The sequence below is a fragment of the Tyto alba genome, unplaced genomic scaffold (genome assembly GCF_018691265.1).
Source record: "Tyto alba isolate M040663 unplaced genomic scaffold, T.alba_DEE_v4.0 Super-Scaffold_5, whole genome shotgun sequence".
In the NCBI taxonomy this organism is placed as follows: domain Eukaryota; kingdom Metazoa; phylum Chordata; class Aves; order Strigiformes; family Tytonidae; genus Tyto; species Tyto alba.
This window is the reverse complement of record NW_024881326.1, coordinates 20,302,316-20,321,249: the sequence shown is the minus strand read 5'-3', so window position 1 is coordinate 20,321,249 and position 18,934 is coordinate 20,302,316. Positions and strand designations below refer to the sequence as shown.

Genomic DNA, 18,934 nt, shown 5'->3' with positions numbered 1-18,934 from the left:
TAACTTTCCCATTGTTATTCAATACCATGGAAGTGTTGCTTTTTCCAAGCCAAATTCCAGCTTTATGCACAAAGTAACTTTTGGGAGATGAACAGCAGTAAATCCTGGGGCCCCATTACCTGCCTAGGAACCTGGAATTAAGTTCACTGAAGTCACTGGAACAATTTATTTGCTTTCATAGCCCATACAGCCAGGAAACTAAATCGTACAGCTGGGTTGCCACAATGGCATCACCTGGAAACTCTGCTGCAAAGGGAGGGAAACTATAAACAGTTTTTCCTGAACTGAAAATGGAAATGCTCAATTCTGGCATTCCTCCGTTGAGCAAAAGCACATTTCCAAATCCAGCTAACAGCTTCTCCTGAGGCAGGAGAAGGTCAGTGGCATGGAAAGTGATGGGGAGGGAGGATATCGCTGGCGCTCGCTGTCTGTCTCACACCCCCTCAGCCTTTGGACAGACACCCACGGAGCAGCAGATGGATAATGGCACCTCGCAGGCGGCTCAGCCAGCGCCAGTTCCCAGGGAACAGCTCTTCCCCAGGAGCTCCCGATTCAGCCCCGCTGTAAAACCAAGTCTAGCATCGCCTGGGAGGAGAAGGGACTCGGAAGAGAAGGCAGCTCCACCCAGCCACTTCCAGCACAGCTCCTCGTGCTCCTGCCTCTCTGCCCCCAATTTAGCAAGGGCCTTCAATTTTACTGCGTTTGGGAAGCTGGCAATGAGATGACTGAGGCTTTGGCAACGCAGCAAGTTGAGGAGCGTGGGACCTGAGCTGTGCTCATCACACATGCCAGAACGACCAGGGTCGCAGCGACGTGTGTCAGTCAGCACGAAGTTGCCCGTTTGCAGGACGAGGCTGAGGGCACTCGCCTGGTTCCCAGCTCTGGGATTTCCCTGGAAATACCAAAACTGACTTTCACAAAAGGCTCCTACCACACGCAGGACCAGCGGCAATATCTGAGCTCTGGACTCCCCATCTCCAGTCACACAGGGGAAGCTCCTTGTCTCCAAACATCCTCCAGTTGGGTGGCAAAGACAGAGCTCTGGAAGACTCACTCTTTCCCGCACCATGTTTTACACTTCAGTTGCTTCCCTCCCACACAGCCCTGCTGTCACTTCACTTTTGTCCTGCCAAATGAATGATAAACCATTAAACTGCAGTCGTAGCAAATGTGATGTAGGGAGAGGAAGCACATCCCACGTACTACTGACTGCTCCCAGACTACTACTCCTCCGTGGTCCACCCAAAGGGATCTGGAGCGACGGCGGCGCGGAGCTGTCGGAGGCTGCTGGCCCTGTACTCCTGCAGCTCTCCGAGGGAGCCCATGCCATTTTAGAGACGAGAATGGCTGTAAAAGGCTCGGCATTTCTATGGGCTTATATCTCACTGTAAGTCAGATATGGGGGAAATGTCACCTTCTTCCAGAAACGATCAACAAGTTTCCAGTACTGATGCTCAAAGGGAAATGGATAAAACACAGTCCCAGCTCAGGCTGAATGCTCAGAAATCAGCAATGAGGAGAAAAGCCATCTGATTTATTTTTAATCTCATGATTTGGGGAACCTTATTCAACTTTGTATCTTTTTCAATATCTCATTTTAAGAATCTACATAGATGCCAAATCACATGTCCGGATCCTGCAGCTATAACCACACAAGAGCGCCTTTGTGGAGATATTTTGATTTTGTACGAGCATTATACAAAGGTCATCTGCCAAGGGGTGGTTAGAAGACAGGGCTCATGCTCACGAGAAACCCGCTGCCCGCTTTCACCTGGTTTTCATTACACGGCTCATAGGAAACGTTCACCATCTGCGTCCCCATCCCTGTGACACCCAGCTCCTGTTCAAGCAGCGTGGGCGTCTCATCACCGACACCAGCGCAAGGAGAATCAGACTTTTTTTTTTAATCACACCCGTTTGAGTAGCATCCTCTGCTGACAGACTGCGATCACCCCTGCCTACACCTTTCTACCCCATCGGGAGGGCGCAGGCAGCCGAGCAGGTCAGCGTGGGGCGGGCAGGACAGCCCCCAGCAGAGTGGGAGCTGCCGTGGTGGGCACCGTCCCAGACCACGTACACAAGCAGCTCCCGAGAAGCAGGTGACACAGTGGTAAAATCCCCACCTGTGACCTACCCCCTGATAAATTCCTCCCGCACCCCAAACTGTGCCTTGCAAGGAGGTCGAGGAAACTGGAATTAGACTGGAAGCTTTTTTTGGGGTCAGTGTGTCTTTTTTGTGCCTGGCACGGCTCCGAGCGCTCTGCCAGCTGGGAATAAAAAAGGACTGGTGAGTGCCTTCGCCACCTGACAAGATACATGTCCTCTAGCGAGGCTGGAGTCACCCAGGATGCCACTATCTTTCCGGGATTACGAAAGACCTCACTGCAAAAAAACTCTCTTCTCCCCACAAGAAAACAAAATAACAAAAAACTCAGGGCTCCACACAGTTTATGAGCAGATTGTTGTCCACCAAAGGAAACGTGGTGGAGGCACAAGAGCAGCGTACAGCCTGGGGGTAAGGGATCAGATTGCATTTGCTTCTCACATTAAGCCGTATAACCACAGCAACATCGTTACAACCCTGTGCGGTCCCCAACCCAGCCTGGGGCTTAAGTGATGTTTAAAGATCAAGGAATGAAGGAGAGAAGAGGGGGTGCCTGACAGAGTCATGCACTCTACACACATCTACTGCTTGTCTAGTTCAGAAACTGGGAAAGGGCACATCATAGTCATCAGGCTGGGATGCAACTTCCCAGGGAAGACTTCCCTAGTTTTGGCGCTGGGGAGCCTGAGAAGGGGACCAGCACTGGCAGACACCCTTCCGCTCACCGAAAAGAGCCCCCTTTCCTCAAAACGCCTTTTGAGCGATGCATGCCAGTAACGAGAAAGACCTGTCAGCAGCACGGCGTGAAACAGCATCCCCTCAAAAAGCGAGGCCGTTCCACGCTGCCCGCGCGGACCATCAAAATAAATAACGCCCCGAGTCCCCCAACAACCTTCCTGTAACACGCCACCCCACCCCCCTCCCGGGGCTCCCGGGGCCGGCGACTCCGGTCGCGACAGATCTGCCCGCCTCGCCCGCGCGGAAGGAGCCGGACACCCGTGGGTACCCCCCCCCCCGCTCCGTGGACACCCCCCCGGCGGGCTCCCTCCGCCCCGAGCGCCGGGCGGGCAGCGTCTGGCTGACGGAGGCGAGCCAGCAGCGGGGCTGCTGCCCGCGAGGGAGCGGGATGCCCGGGGACGGCCCTTGGCCCCCCCGCCGCGCCCCCCCGGCACTCACCGCCGGCGGCGGCCTCCAGCAGCGCGGCGGCCCGCAGCAGGCAGTAGTAGCGCTCCATCTCCCCCGCCGAGGTGCCCCCCGGCGGGGGCCCGGCCGGGGCCGGGGCCGGGGCCGGGGCCGGGGCCAGGGCCATGCCCCGCGGCAGCGCTCCCCGCCGGCAGCGCTCCCCGCCGGCCCGGGCCCGAGCGGCCGCCGGGGCGGGGCGGGGCGGGGGGAAGCGCCCGCCCCCCGTCCCGCCCCCCGCCCCGCCCCGCCCCCCGCCCCGCCCCGCCCCGGCGGCCGCGCCGCTCGGGCCCGGGGGCTCCGCCGTCTCCCGACCAGCGCCCCCGCCTTTGCCTCTTTGTCCCTTTTTGCCTTTTCCCCTTCTTCTCCTCTTCTCTTTTTCCATTTTTCCCTTCTTCCCTTTTTGCCTTTTCATCTTTTCCCTTTTTTGCCCTTTTCCCTTCTTCTCTTTTTCCCTTTTTGCTTTTTTCCCTTTTCCCCCTTTTCCCTCTTTCCCTCTTCCCCTTTTTCCCTCTTCACCTTTTTGCCTTTTTGCCTTTTTCCCTTTTCACCTTTTTCCCCTTTTCCCCTTTTTGCCTTTTGCTCTTTTCGTCTTTTCCCCTTTTTCCTTTTTGTCTTTTTCCCCATTTTCCCTTTTTTCTTTTTTTTCTTTTTTCTCTTGAGCTTCCCCCCCTTTTTGCCCCCTTTTTTTCTTTTTTTTTTTTTTTTTTTAATTTACTGCTACTCTCCAGTGTCCCCTGACACACCACCCTGCAGTCAGAGCCTCTCACTGCCTTTGTGCTTATACTACTACTCTAAGAAAATTTAAAAAAAAAAAAAGAAGTGTTTTCACCCTCTGCAAGCAGCAGTCTAGCAAATTCCTTAAACAATATATGAGAACTACATTAAGACATGCTATAGCCAAAGCTGGCCAGAGCTCTAAGCACATCACTGGCCTGACCCATCAGGCTCATTTTCCCTGATGCTGAGGTTCAAAAGCCTGAGCTGCCCAGGAAGGCAGCACAGAGAAGTGGATGTTCCTGTTTTTCCAAAACAACCTCTTAATTATGCTCCTTACTATAATAGCAACCTTTTTCCAACACTTCAGCAGTCAGGGCTATTAATTTAGGACCCAAGGTCTAACAATGCTAGCATGAAAATCACTGCCTTTTGGTAGACCATGTCCCTTCTTACACTGATACAGTATTTTTCAAGGAAAAACTACACATTCAGTCAGTGTTCCTCGTTTATAACACAGCAGATCCTCACTAACTTAGCAGTTTGAACAGACGATTTTCTGTCTGATCATAAAGCACATTTTGTGCAACAGGGAGAGTTCATGTGCAGTTACTCATCAAAAAATCCAGCTCAGGTGCACAGCAGTAAAATGTGGTTATAAAATAGGAATATGCAAGGCTAAAAGCATGGAAAGACAGCTGTGCTGCATTCCATCTGTATTCTTACAGCAGGAATGCCATTTTCCTGAAACTGCAACAGCTCGTGTAGAAATGAGGCCCATCCAGCTGCTGAAAGTCTCTTTTTAGATCTCCCACTGCACAGAGGATGCCCTGCTGTAATCAGGACTCACCACCACAAAGTGATACACACCCGCTTCTGACTCCGGCTTCGGGAAAAATAAAGCTAGCCAGTAGAAGACGCAGCTATGTTATCCCTCAGGTTTGGCAATCCATTCATTTCTTTCTCCCTGTATAGAAGACAAAATGATTAAGACCGGCTCTGGATCAGGTCTGTGCAGCCAACGCGCCCTCCCCGAGCTGCGGGTGTCCGGGGCTGGACCACGGCGGCCGGTGCCAGCCGGGATCCTGCACATCCCAAAGCTGCTGCCTCCTCCAGCCCGTGCAGCGGGAGCAGGGCATCAGCAGCCAGCTCTCAGCATGGAGAAGCTGAGATAGAGGGAATGGGGAGATGGATAAAAAGGAAACAACAGCCAGAAACACAGGTATTTCTTTTCCAGGGATTTCCCACACGGGTCGCATAACAACGTTCAGGGCTCTGAGAGTAGCACATATGCATCGGTGTGAGAAGGGAAAGAGCCCTTTCAGAGAGCTGGGGAGAACCTTGCCAGCACCTGCAGCACCTCTGTTTGCAGAGTTTTATTTCATGTGGGTGCAATTCCTTATTCTTAAATCTTAGGGCGAAGGTGTAGAGAGAATTCCTACTAATTCCATTAATTCCAGATCAGAGGCTGAAAAAAAAAGCCTCAAATGAAATTCAGAATGCTTTTTTTTTTTTTTTTTTTTTTTCCCCAGATAGAGGCTAGAAGATTTTGTGGGCACTGGTGCCATTATTTGGTTTTTAGAAATCACCCTTCAAAAATACCTGTTTAGTCAAACAGGAATACTCCGCTTTAGGCAACCACAGACACCTGAAGCCTCACAGTGACGCAACCACCTTTTGAGACTGATCTGAATAATGACATCAGCTATTTCTCCACAGCATATATTTTTGTGACAATTTGGAGAAAACGGAGCTTTCGTCTCTGCAACTTCCCGAAGCTGCTGCTTTCATACTTCGTCGTGGGACTGGGCAGAAAGCAAGGGCCGAGCAGCGAGTCCGGCCGCGGCTGCTCCCGCCCCACCGCGTCGCTTGGAGACATCGCTCGGTTAGAGGCTTCTGAAATTGTCTTGATGAACGCCCATCCGTCAGCATCAGCTCCATCCATCCTTTCTCCTAGTCTCTCCTTCAGAAACACCCTTCCCCTGACAGTAGCTGGGGAAAAGTTTCTAGTTAAACAGGGTAATTTAACTTGTCGCCCTCAATTCAGCCCTCCGTCCCAGCTCATACACAGTCCTGCAGGTGCCAGATAATTTCTCCAAAATACAGCCCAGCTCTCATCACCCCAGGGCTCAATCATTGCAACATTTTTCCCTGACTTCCCCAAATCCCATTTTTCCTGCTACACCACCTGGAAGGCTGCTGCGAACACCCTTGCCCCATTCCATCACGTTAGCCCCATCAGCTTTTACAGGCAATTCCTCCACCGATCCTCTCCTCGCCTGCACCCCTGCTTCATGCCCCCAGCTTAGCCCCCGTGTCAATGGGGAGCAGCCGCTTGGTCCTTCATGCCCAAACTCCAATGGACAAAACGGGACAGAAAGGTTTTAATTTTTTTTTGTTGTTTTTGTTTTTGTTTAGGGTGGTGCTCAGAACTGGAAAAACAGAGCTGGCTAAATGTAGTTTGGAGTCAAACTGATGTTGAAGGAAATTGCTCACCTCTGGAATAAGCACAGCGACATCAAAGTACTTGTGCAGGGGAGTAATTAAGCTCTGGTTGGGTTTCATAAATGGGGATGTTAGGAGGATTTCATGAGCACGAGGAGCATCACCCCTGATCCGGTGCCACTGTCTGGCGTGGGCTCTTTCCAAGCTGGTCCAGGAGGCGCAGAACATCCACAGCCGGCAGAAATCCTGGCCTTAGTGAAGCCAGTTAAACCTGCACTGATACCATCAGGACCAGGATTTTATTTCACCTCCTATGTCAATGTGAGAAAGAGAAAGGACTCCGCTCCGCTCTCCCACTCTCGCTTTTTTCCTGCGTCAGTCAGACCTGCCTCGGTTATTGTTACAACCCCCGGTTTTGGAAGGGAACACCACACGCAGGTGCACACACGCCCTTTCTCTGGGCCACGGTGTTATTTTCCAGCTAGGCAGGTTATCCGCAGACGGGCAGTTCGGCGAAGCCAGCCCCGGCCCCAGCCCCAGCCCAGCCCCAGCCCAGCCCCAGCCCCAGCCCCAGCCCAGCCCCAGCCCAGCCCCAGCCCCAGCCCCAGCCCAGCCCCAGCCCCAGCCCCAGCCCAGCCCGGCCCCAGCCCCATCCCCTGCCCCAGCCCAGCCCCAGCCCTGCCCCAGCCCAGCCCCAGCCCAGCCCCATCCCCAGCCCAGCCCCAGCCCAGCCCCAGCCCCAGCCCCAGCCCCAGCCCCAGCCCAGCCCCAGCCCGGCCCCAGCCCCAGCCCCAGCCCCAGCCCAGCCCCAGCCCAGCCCCAGCCCAGCCCCAGCCCCAGCCCCAGCCCCAGCCCCAGCCCCAGCCCGGCCCCAGCCCCAGCCCCAGCCCCAGCCCCAGCCCCAGCCCAGCCCCAGCCCCAGCCCCAGCCCCAGCCCCAGCCCAGCCCCAGCCCCAGCCCAGCCCCAGTCCCAGCCCAGCCCCAGCCCCAGCCCCAGCCCCAGCCCAGCCCAGCCCCAGCCCCAGCCCCAGCCCCAGCCCCAGCCCCAGCCCAGCCCCAGCCCCAGCCCCAGCCCAGCCCCAGCCCAGCCCCAGCCCCAGCCCGGCCCCAGCCCCAGCCCCAGCCCAGCCCCAGCCCCAGCCCCAGCCCAGCCCCAGCCCCAGCCCCAGCCCCAGCCCAGTCCCAGCCCAGCCCCAGCCCCAGCAGCGAGGATGGCGCAGACGCATCTCCCGCGGCGGCTGCAGGGCAGCGGGAGGGAGGGGGACACCACGGCCCCCCACCCCGCCACCCGCCAACAGCCCCTTCAGAAAAAACGCTCTCCTTGTTAAGAATCACCTTATAAAATGACATTGCTTCTCCTTTTTAATTTCCAGGGTTACACCAGCTAATTCGGTGCTTTCTGAAACACCCAGTGACCCGCGGCCGTCTCCCATCGCTCACATTTACTTTTGTCCCGTCAGCCTGGGTAGCCAGCTACCAGTAAAACCATTTCCAGCTCTTCAGATGATTTTCACTATCACTCACGTGGGTTATTAAGATTCCCAGTGCGTGTATCTGGTTTCCAATAGTACAAGCTGCTTCTTAAAGGTTATAGTTTGTTTTAAATAGCACAGCCATCTGTCCTCCAGTGGCTGATGGGAGCTGAAGAAAGCGAAGCAGCCAAAACAGAATTTTTCAAACTGTCAGTTTTTTATTACAAACATTTTGATTTGAATCAGACCCATGTCCTAAATAAATAATTTTTGTTTTTTTTTTATTTTTTTTTTTTTTTTTGTGTATTATACAAACACTGTGAGTCTTGCTTTAACAGTTTGATTGCATTGTTGGAATTTCATCAATGCAAATATCTGGCCTGAACTTCACCAGCTCCAGGCACTTTACAGACCACAGAATAATCCTCACTTGTGTCTTTGAACTAAAAAATGCTCATTTATTACATCTAGCCATGACACACAAAATCAGTGCCCAGCATTAAGAAAAACTCTCCATGCACATACGGAAGTTGGGCGCACAGACCCGCGTTGTTTTTTACACAGTTCTGAAACGTCAGCTAAACCTCTGGGTTCGACTCTTCTACAAAGTTAAATCAATTTATTCACCTAATTCACAGGACTCACTTTCTTAATTTAACATTTTTTTTTTGAGGGAAATGGGTTCAGAGCACACAGGCCTGCTATGCGCAGCAGCTGTTACCAGAATTGCTGATACCTTGCTGGAAAAAATAAAAATAGATGAGAAGCAACCAGTATTTCCTTAGGCAAATGCTGTTCCACACCAGAGAACCAAGTGTGGCCTTGCTGGCATCATCCACCCCCCAGTGAAAATGCTGACGGTCCCCCTAGCACTGCCTTGGAAAAGCCCGTGTTATAAACTATTGCCCAGGAGACAAGACAGACAACAAATATATATTAATCAGAACAACATACCAAAGTTTATTGATTACTTCAAACAAAAGTTTTTGTAATGAAAAAAGAGCAAGTTGCATTCATAAAAGTTAACATTCACATTCAATTTCGTTTATATAAAGCAACATAAATGTATAAAATTGCATTTAAGTGAAAAAAATGTAAGGTTGCAGTCCTTTTTTTTTATTTATTTTACTTTTTTTTTGCAAGAAGCTGAAAATGTTCTCATTGCCTGTATATAATTTACACTTTCTATATACTACATGTTTTTTTTTTAAAAAATCTGTAGCTGGGAAACTGGAGAAATGGTGCAGTATTAGGTAAGTTTTTCAACTCTGTGTATACAAATTCAATTTTAAGCTTTTATGCAATTCCAAGTAATTTATAATAGTCTCATGATGATTAGAATTAGCTTTTGAAAAGTAGCTATGACTACACCAAGTTCCTCAGTTATCACATAACAGTTTTAGAGGGACTCTTAAATGCTTATCTTTCAATGGTCACTACCCAGTAATTAAACTTCAACGAATTGTTATGAAAAAAAACCCAGCCTTTTTTTCCTTCAAGTTTTTCCACCGATAAGCCTGTACTGACCTTTTAGCTCACCAACGAGCACCGTAACAGCGCAGCGTGTTACCACCAACCGCAGCACCGCTGCCGGATTACAGCCGCTTCAGCACCCTGCGGGCTCGTACCTCACAGCGACTACCACCCCTTTTGCTTCCCTGCTCTAACCCCAGGAGGGGTCTGCTGTTTGTCCCCCCCCCTGATTTCACAAATCGCCCGCAGCGAGAGGGGTTTCACTCCCGCCCCTTGCCGAATGTCCTGCAGCTGTCCTGGCATCCCCAGCACCACCCCAGTGCGCTAGCTGAAGAGCCAAGCCCAAGAAAACCAGCATTTGCATCAAAGAGCTGCTATTCAAGACATTTAACGTTAATTCCCACCCGCTTTTCAGCATGTGTGCCTTGGGTACAGCCATTGCAATGGCTTGCTCCACCCTGAGACAGGACACTTGGAAATGGGAAGAGAAAGATTTGGTTCTTAGAAGGCTTCGTCTTAAAACAGGCTGCAGAAATTAGCCTGTTGAAGTGGCTTTATTCAGACAGTTCACACATACGCGGTAAGCTTTGCTCTGTTCCCACTAACATCACCAGCAAAACCTCCAGCTGAATTTCACAGGAACCGACTTTGATCCTCGTAGAGTATGACACAAAACAAACCAAGAAGCAAGGTGTCAGGCGTGGGACCATTCGGGTTTGGAATGGATTGGAATCACAGGAATTAGGCATCTCAGCGCCCGCATTTTAAATGTTATGTAAACACAAGTCAGCAACTGTGTATTTAAGGAGAAAGGTTAGATTTGGCATATAGAGCGTATCTTCATTGTATTCATCGCATACTTGATCTGTAGGCACCACATTTCAGCAAGAAACGTTGAGAATGGGACAAGGTCTGCAAGCTGAATTCCAGGTCCGTGAAATGAGCTAGGAAAAGGAAAAAAAGGAGGAGGAAAAAAAAAAACCAAACCAAACCAAACCAAGCTTTGCCCATGGGACACATGCTGGAAATGCAGCTCCTTCCTTGCATGCAGCAAGGAGCCGCGCAGTAGTTGCTAACGCGGTGCTAACGAACACCGCTTGTGCTGAGGCCAGGGCAGCCTGTATCAGTAACACAGTGGTCCTGTCCCCTCCCGCGCTGGGTGATGTAAGAGCAGCCCCCGGGCACAGGGACTGTGCACACCCCTTTTTCCCTCAGGTACAGCCCACTGCAAAGTCCTTATGATTCCGTATCCGCCAGCGTCGAAGACAGACCTCAGGGGCGGCAGCCAGAGGGCAAGATTCGATTCTTCTGAAAATTAATAGTCCGCTGTCCAGTGAAATTTGATGAAGGGAATGTTCCTCCTAGTCCCAGATTGTTGTTTCTTTGCACGGGACACAAAGCCTGAGCGAGCGGGAGCCAAAGCCAGCCGCAGCGTGGAGCTTGTTACTCCTGAAATGAGACGGGGAGGCTTCTCCCAGCAGCTCCTCTGCCCCGCTCCGCAGAGCGCCGGGCAGCACCGCGGGGACCCTCACACCCAACGGCAGTGGCACACCGGGGGCTCCCTCACTGCTTATGACATAGCACAATAAAAAAAAAAAAAAAAAGCTTCTTTTTCCACATATGAAGTATCAGGGAAAAAACAAAACAAAACAAAACAATAAAAAACCAACATATTGAGAGTCAGGCATCTCATCTCTGCTGTGCACAACTTAAAGAGAAAAGTTCCCGCGATCGTGGTACAGGTAGATTTAAAAAGAACATGCCAATTTTAAAACCAAATAAAATTGTAAGATGAAATCAGGTTCACGTATTCCTTTTATTTTTAAGCCGGCTTCTTTTTTCTTAGTGCAAATAACTCCAGATGCAGTTTTGTACGCCCGCAGGTTTACAGGCACAGCCCGCGTCCCCGGGGCCACCCAAGGACCGCACTGTCGCTCAGGCCTTTAAAGTGTTGAGGCAGCCGCACGGTGCAGTAGCGTAAGCACAACCACAGGAACCCGGGCAAAAAGGCTGAAAGTCCGGCACAGCCCAACTTCTGAGATCCTTTCCTCCCCCACCAAAGCTTCCTTCCACCACACGAGTGAAAATGACCTTCTCTCCAGAACCAACCCATCAGCAAACCGGCCACGAGAGGATGCTCGGGCGCTTCCCGGCGCCGCGGGTCTCCGCAGGGATACCCCCGCTGCTTCCAGCCCGAGCCGGAGGAGGGACAAGCGACTGGACCCTTCACACCACCGGCCAAGATTTCTCCCACGTTTGCAAGTATTTCTGCCCCAAGTCTCCGGCAACCCCTGGCTGGGAGGGGGCAGCCCCTCGCCGAGGGCTCGCAGCCCCCAGCACCAGGCGAGACGCTCGCAGGGCTGCGTCCAGCTTCTGCGTGAGAGCAGCAGCTTTCCCCCGTGCCTCCGGGACGCCCGGGGGGGCTGTTATCGGGTTTAAAGTCTGTGCTGCTTCTTTGGTCGTGGCAGAGCAAGAGACTTCAGCAGCTCTCTGCTGCTCTCGAACAGATCCACCGCGGGCAGAGGGAGCCCCCCGTGTGAAATGGGGCTGGCATTGCTCTCTTGCATTTCAATTCATGCTGTTTCGGATGAATTCCTAAAGATGCTTTCTCAGCCTTCAATGACGTAGAATTTGGCAGAGGGTTTTTTTTTTGGGGGGGGGAAGGGGGGAGGGTGTGGGGAAGCCACAAGCCCAAAGACAAACAGGTACCGTGCGGCCAGTGCCCTGGCTACTGCTTTATCAGCATGGCAGCTTACTGTACTTGGTATTAAAGAGAACTGTTAGGTTAAAACCATGTTTTTTTCCTACAGCATGACAATATGCAGTGTTTGTACGGAGCACTTTAAAGTATCCTGAGAGGATATCTTTCTGCCAAATTAGTAACAGCATCTTCAGTCTTCACATAACCATTCTCTATACGTTTGTATGAGACTAACATAGGCAGATCAAAGGGGCCAGTCTGCAAAAATCAAAAGGAAAACACACATATATTGCAATTGTTGCATTCCCAAACTCACAAAGCTTTTTCCTCTGGTGTTTTTAGAAAAAATACATAACATTTTACAGAAGAAGAATGATTAGACCTCGATAAAAGTGCCAAATCTCATTCACAACCAAGGAACAAATAACAAGGTGGCAAATTGATTTACCCAAAGTACTGCATCAAGTCTAAAAGTGGCATCAGCCCCGCTGTCTCCCGTGGCTCCCAGCCCAGCTGCCTGCAGCACCAGTCTATGGTAGTGGAGAGCACCACCTAACGTCTGCGGGGACGGCAGGGCCAGCAATGCCCGCGCAGGCAGAAACCCGCGTTTAAGGCGGATACATCTGGAGCTCCGGCAAGCCCGGCTGCAGGACCTGCCCTTCTGCTTGAACTGATTTCTTTAGAAGCAGGTGTGGGTACAAAGGTAGGGGAGGTTGGCAGAAAATCTGCAGTTTTATCTTTGCAGCGGACACCACGCAGTCACGTAACATCTCACTAAAAGTGAAACTGCAAATTCAATTCGGCACTTTTACTTATTTATTCTGCCGTTGGCTTAGTATAATGTTTAAAATCAAGTAAACTTACACTAGGATGCTCTGTGTGTGTGTATATACATACAGACACAGAGACATGCCTGCCGTACCATATGTTGGCGTACATAGACAAGTACACGTGTTTAGTCTCAATCTATGCAGATGAATTAAAATGTACTTATTTCTATCTGACAGAACCGCATGCACCCTAGAAAAAGGGATTTTGGTACAATTCAGATGCAATACTGGGATCATTTTAATAACTGAGATTTTAATACTTCACTGGAAATACAGTGTTAGCTTTTATAACCACTGTTAGCACAACTCACTGACTGCATTCTTGGATGAAATTTTCTGTTATTATTAGTCTGTAATATCATTTATATTGAAATATTTGTTTACATATTTCAAAGTATTTCTGTTTGAGCTGCAAAACTTTTCAGCTTGAGGATCTGTATGGGATTCTGAAGAGGTTGGATAGAACAATGTCCCTAAATTAAAATGCATCCCAAGCATTGCATCTCCATTCCACAAGGACAGGTTCCCCACACCGATAGTCAAGAGGATTACAAGAACCATAGTTTAATTGATTAGGGGGGGCAGGGGGTTACATTTGGTTAATTGATGCCTTTTAAAACCATCCCAACTCCTTCAGACAGGGTACCTGTTACAACACATTAGACTCATCTGAGAATGTTCTTAAAAGTAGTGGTCTGACAGAAGGTCTGGCCGACAATGAATCAGGTGCCCTCCCGCTGCTCTGCAACAGCGAGGCAAAGAGACTTAGAGCCCCTGCCTAACGGTCAAACAACGTAAGACACACACACACACCTTTTTACAGCTAAGTCGTATCGTAAGGGATGCAGCAATACAGGCTCCCTAAGTACCACGGTGATTAACAGTGGCTGGGTTTTGCAGCGAGAAGCACAGAAACCAGCCCTGCTTCCCCAAATGGTTAACTTCAGGCTTGGGGGTTTATGCTACAGGTGCTTTTGACAGAGGAGGAAACCATCCCTGACCTTGACATAACCGGTATTTTTAAAATAGCGAGTAATACTGGAGATTTGCAGTGTAACCAAACGCTAGGAACGTGTTTGAACAACCGTAGCGCTAACAAGTGGGATGGACTGGGCAAGGCAGGCACTTGGGGAGCTCCTCCGAGATCAAACGAGCCCGAGCTGTTTGCCAGGTCATCCAAAGGATGATCAAAATCAAGCCAACTTTGTCCCACACTTTAGAAAAGCTTGTCCCTAGTCCAGTAAACCACAAAACTGCAGTGGGGAAGGAGAGTGTAACCAGCATCGGCCACGTCCCCCTCACTCGGACACGACCAGCTTACCCACCTGAGGTGTGGCGGGAGACCGAAGGGGAAGAGACAGACAAAATATTTAAGCAAAAGGTATAAATTGAAGCAAGAGGAAGGGAAAATAGCAGGGGTTTGCTGAGCAAGCAAATCTAAACAGGGGCTTTCAGGAGTTAGGCATTAGAAGGAAGAAAAAAGCAGTAGAGCAAGCAACGCATAGTGACTCAGAAAGGAAATCACCTTATTCACTCCAAGAAAAGCTGTGATTGCTGGAAGTTTGAGAAAGCATGAAGATAGTGGATGTTCCTGAGGAAGGAAGGCGCTTCGTTACCTAGTTCACAACAGCACAAAAGACAGAAACTTGCAGTACAAGAAAGAGAAAGGCGGAAACCAAGGAAAACACAAATGCGCCTTGCAGTTAAAAAACAAAACAAAACAAAAAAACAACAAAACATTTCCACACAGAAAATTTAATAAAGACTGAGCAGAGGCAGTGCGTTGTGTTATCGGGAACTTGGGGTGAAGCCAGTCCCATAGAGGTCAAGGGCAAGCATCCATCGACCTGGCCTCAGTCCCTCCTCTCCTTCTAGAGGAGACCCTCAACTGTCAAGTTGGGGATTCAGACACCTAAATAGCATCCCTAATCTTATTTTTCATTTAATACTCCCCTTGTGAAACTGACGTTTATTTTTTTCCAATATTAAGGTCAGGATTTTTGAAAAGGGTCTTGATTTGAAATCATCTACCTCATCTTAAGACACCTCTGCAAGTTAGGTGACTGATTTTGGTGCCTGACTGCTGACACAGACATGTAGAGCTGTCATCCCGTTCAGGCGTTTTATAAAGCTCTTGCTTAAAATGTACATTTAAATATGGCTCAGCCTGTGTTTAGTTTGGTACGCACATATGAAGAGACTTTTCTAGTTGACACTTACTTCGCTTTGCTAAACGATTTCACAAGAGCCTTTTTTTGACACATATACAGCACTCCTGAAAGCAAGTACTGCATGGGGGAATGCATCTTCTGACCAACAGCTAAAAGCAAAAATGGGTCACCTCTCAGGTGAGCTGAGCTGCGGCTTGAAGACCCCCCCAGCTCCCCTTCCAGGTCACTGTCCTTGAACTGTCCTATGTCAAGCTAGAAACTATTAAATCATACTTAACTCGGAGAAATCGCGTGGAGCCTCCGGGAATTCAACCATACTTCTTTTACCATCTCTATTGCTTTCAACTTTAATGGCGTGGGGGTTCTTTTGTCTTGCAGATGCGTTTTAGCTCAACGACACTGTGCCAAACCCACCATCGCCAGCTGGTGCTGGGGGGGGGGGGGACACGGCCAGACACCCCGCACCAGCAGCACCCCTTTGGCTGGGCCCTAAGGACATGCCGACCCGATGGCAGGAGGCCCGGGCCACACGCTGCGTGGGGACCCATGGGGGTCACGGGGGCAAGAGAGGGGCTGCGGGAGGGTAGGGGGGTGCGGGGAGCCGGGGGGAGCACGGTGCCGCGGGGATGTTCGGCACCTCTGGGCAAGCAGAGAGCGAGGGGCAGGAGCGGGGGCTCAGCACGGGGCGAGCGGCCAGCCCGGCAGTGCCGGCATTCGCGGGAGCGACAACGACAACTCAGGAGATGGGTTACACGCCTGAAAGGAGCCCTCCTCCTCAGCAGCCGAGGAAAGCGGTGAAGAAACCAGACCGCTTTCGAGGAGAGTCAGATGCTGCAGGCTCACGCCACGGCACGAGCCGTGTCCTTGACATAAACATGTAACTTTTTTTTAAGACTCAATATGGTGGGTACACGGCACTGTTATGGGTTCATCTGGTGCTCAGTAAGGAGTAAGAGAGGTCTTCCTAAAAATACCGTGCCATACATCATCTTGTTCCTTACCTGATGATTTTTCTCTTTTATATTTTTTAAAACTATCAGAAGAATTTCTGGGAAAAGGCTGATAAAGATCAGGAGAATTATTGCCAGCCACGTGGAAACAGAAGTCAGCATATGGGCAAATACAAAATACATTCTTTGCTGCTTCAAGAAAGGCCTGAAAAAGAAAAGATACAAATAAATTCCAGTTGACACAAACTTCCCAAGAAGGTCAGAATCAAACTATTAGCAGTAACCCCTTCCTTTCAGATGGAGATGGATACAGCCTGCACAGAAACACACTGCCCATCCTTCCACCAACGCACCTCCTGCCTTCACCTGCGCTAGCTCTGGAGGACTGCCCTGTCACCTTACACGATGTATTTTGCATCCTCCACATCAGGATGAAGAGGGGTTTGACTTTTGCTACTATCACCAAGTTTGCTACCATCACTGAAAGATCAATTATTCACCTCATCAAAAAACAGATCATTTTATTTCACCTTTGGACTTTGCAATAGCTTCTGGTTTGCTTTTGACAGTGGAAATCCAGAGACTCTTGGTCCCAGTAGGTTATTTGCCTCTTCCTCCCTCCCTCCCTCGATGATGGAGGGGAACCAGCAGATGCTTGTGAAAAAAGCTTTATAAACAACTGATGACAAGGATCTCAAAGCAGTTGTTGCTTAGCATTGACTCAAAAATATTGAGCTATTCAAGTTAAACACACCAGTAGAACTCACACATTTCAGCATAGAGATCTGGCTAGACCTGAATCTGTTGGTTAGGAATGCTGAAGAGTTAAACAAAGCCCGTGACCCCCAATTAAAATATTTAAATCAGTTCTGCATCTTTACTAGCAGGCTGCTGGGTCAAGGATCTAGCCAATAACCCATGGCACTAGCCCACGGGAAAGCAAAGGTGTAAAATGGGGGATACTGTGAATGTCAACATGAACATCTGCACACGAAATAGAAAACTAATAATATTTGTAATGTACTATTGCTTGCCTGCTTTTGCAAGACATTAAACCTAAAATCCTGGTCGCACTCAAGTCAATGAGAATTTCTTCTCCTACTCAGATCCAGGATTTCAGCAGCAGGATCTGCTCTTTCTCCTGTTTATTTCTCCCTCTTAAGGTGCCCCAGAGTACCAAGTCCTCTTCCTCTGTCTCATCTGTTCCTTCCTTCTGTACCACCAGGTTTCCTTCCACCATCAATTCTTCCCTTCTTTCCCAGCCACAGGCACAAACAGATCCTGAAATAATTACCCCAGAACCTCCCAGTGAAGACCAAGGCCTATGGCACCAGCAATGACCCCGCAGGCAGAAAAGCAAACCACCTCTTGCCAAAGCCGAGCAGCTGGATGGCGACCAGGGAGTTAGCTGCTTTCTGGCTATCCCTTCGGTAGGCTGACAGACCTCCTCAAACCCATCTCATCATGAAACAGCCCCCTTCCAGCACCAGCTTTCAGATGGCATGGGATGGAGAGATCATTCCTTCCCTCCCCAGTAGAGAAAGGAGCTTGGCTGCACACAACTTGCCATCCGTAAATCTCTGGATAGCCCAAATGAGGGGAGGCTGCAGCCACGTCCCCCACGAAGCCAACGCTGGGCATTCCCCTAAGAAAGCACCACGGAAAGAAGAAAAGATACTTGCCAAATGACTCCTCCCCAAAAGAACGAGAAAAATACATAGAAGGCGAGGGAGCCCCAAATTACGAAGTGGTTCATCCACGTCCAGAATCGGGTATCTAATGCTAGCTGTGTGAAATGAAATAGAAAAAAATAAAAAAGAGAGACAGAACAGGCATTAGATACAGAGCGCATTTAGTTATATTCATATGAAATTTCAGACTGGTTTCACATTAAGGTTGAAGGTTCTCCAAACAGCTACTTCTCTGCGTATGTGCACCAGAGAAAATATTTTCAATATCTACAGACTGGCTCGATGTCAACAGGGAAACAGTGAGTTTGTAATTGTAACTGACACTTTTTAATAGAATAAATCTGATGCAACCACTGACACTAAAGAAACGTCTAAAGGTTACGGGGACTGTAATTGCCTCCTGCCACCACCCGCTGTCCTGAACCAAACATAAAAGACCTTTCGTAAGGTCTTATGGAAACTGTTCTTCCTGGAAAGCTCTGTGAAACAAAGCAGATTTGCTATTATTATTTGACAGATGTGCTTTTGTGATCCCTCTGGTGCTTGGCCATGTCTGAAACAAGGTGGCCAAACCAAAGCTCTCTATCTCTCCTCTCCTTTTATTGGAAGTGAATGCCAAGGGGTGAGAGCGTTAGGGAAAGTCAACCATAACCAACTGGAGTTCTCAAAAGAGGGCAAAAAATAGGAAAATAATTTAACCAAAACATAAAACATTTATAGACCGGTACATCTCAGGAATACAGACCATAGACTACGCAAAGGACAATGGTCAAGAAGCAAGTTCTGCCTCTACGGAAGAAGAGAAGATTTAAGCGTGGTGGGAAACATATTCACAGAGACTTCAATACATTCACTGCATGATTTTACAGCACTGGAAAACGACTGCAGCAAGTGACTGAAAAAGGAAGGAAGATCCTAACCTTCAGCGTGACGGTGAACACCAGCACGGTGAAAACAATCGTCCCGAAGGTCCAGTTCCCAAAAACCTGAAAAACACGTTACATTGCCACAGGCGTCTCGGCCCATCTCCTTGGAGAGGCACAGAAAGGACGATGAGGACAGGGGTGCAAGCAGGGCCCGGAGGGGAAGGGCGGGATGGAGCGACTGCTACGGGGGAGTGATGCTCGGAGAGGAGCCGGGCGCCCTGCACGACTCGCCACCCGCTACGCTACCCTGTGCCATGCAGTGCCACACGGACGGG

General features: G+C 49.9%; 2 protein-coding genes across 9 annotated transcripts in view; both read right to left on the bottom strand.

Moving 5' to 3' along the window:
- MCF2 (MCF.2 cell line derived transforming sequence) overlaps positions 1-3,447 on the bottom strand; it is a 60,241-nt gene extending 56,794 nt beyond the window's left edge. Inside the window, exon 1 of the mRNA XM_042807323.1 lies at positions 3,281-3,447. Within this exon, the coding sequence (XP_042663257.1) occupies positions 3,281-3,413 (133 nt within the window). The 5' untranslated portion in view covers positions 3,414-3,447. The remainder of the gene's footprint in view (positions 1-3,280) is intronic.
- Positions 3,448-8,849: 5,402 nt separating this feature from the next.
- ATP11C (ATPase phospholipid transporting 11C) overlaps positions 8,850-18,934 on the bottom strand; it is a 57,464-nt gene continuing 47,379 nt past the window's right edge. For 2 of the 8 annotated variants that reach the window (XM_042807194.1, XM_042807197.1), the window contains 5 exons: positions 18,654-18,719; positions 17,725-17,828; positions 16,094-16,247; positions 14,447-14,537; positions 12,258-12,349 (listed from right to left, as the gene is read on the bottom strand). In XM_042807194.1, the coding sequence (XP_042663128.1) occupies positions 14,452-14,537; positions 16,094-16,247; positions 17,725-17,828; positions 18,654-18,719 (410 nt within the window). In that variant the 3' untranslated portion in view covers positions 12,258-12,349; positions 14,447-14,451. Of the gene's footprint in view, positions 12,350-13,567; positions 13,664-14,446; positions 14,538-16,093; positions 16,248-17,724; positions 17,829-18,653; positions 18,720-18,934 lie in introns of those variants that run through there. The other 6 variants (XR_006166936.1, XM_042807195.1, XM_042807193.1 and 3 more) reach the window with 3 other exon arrangements.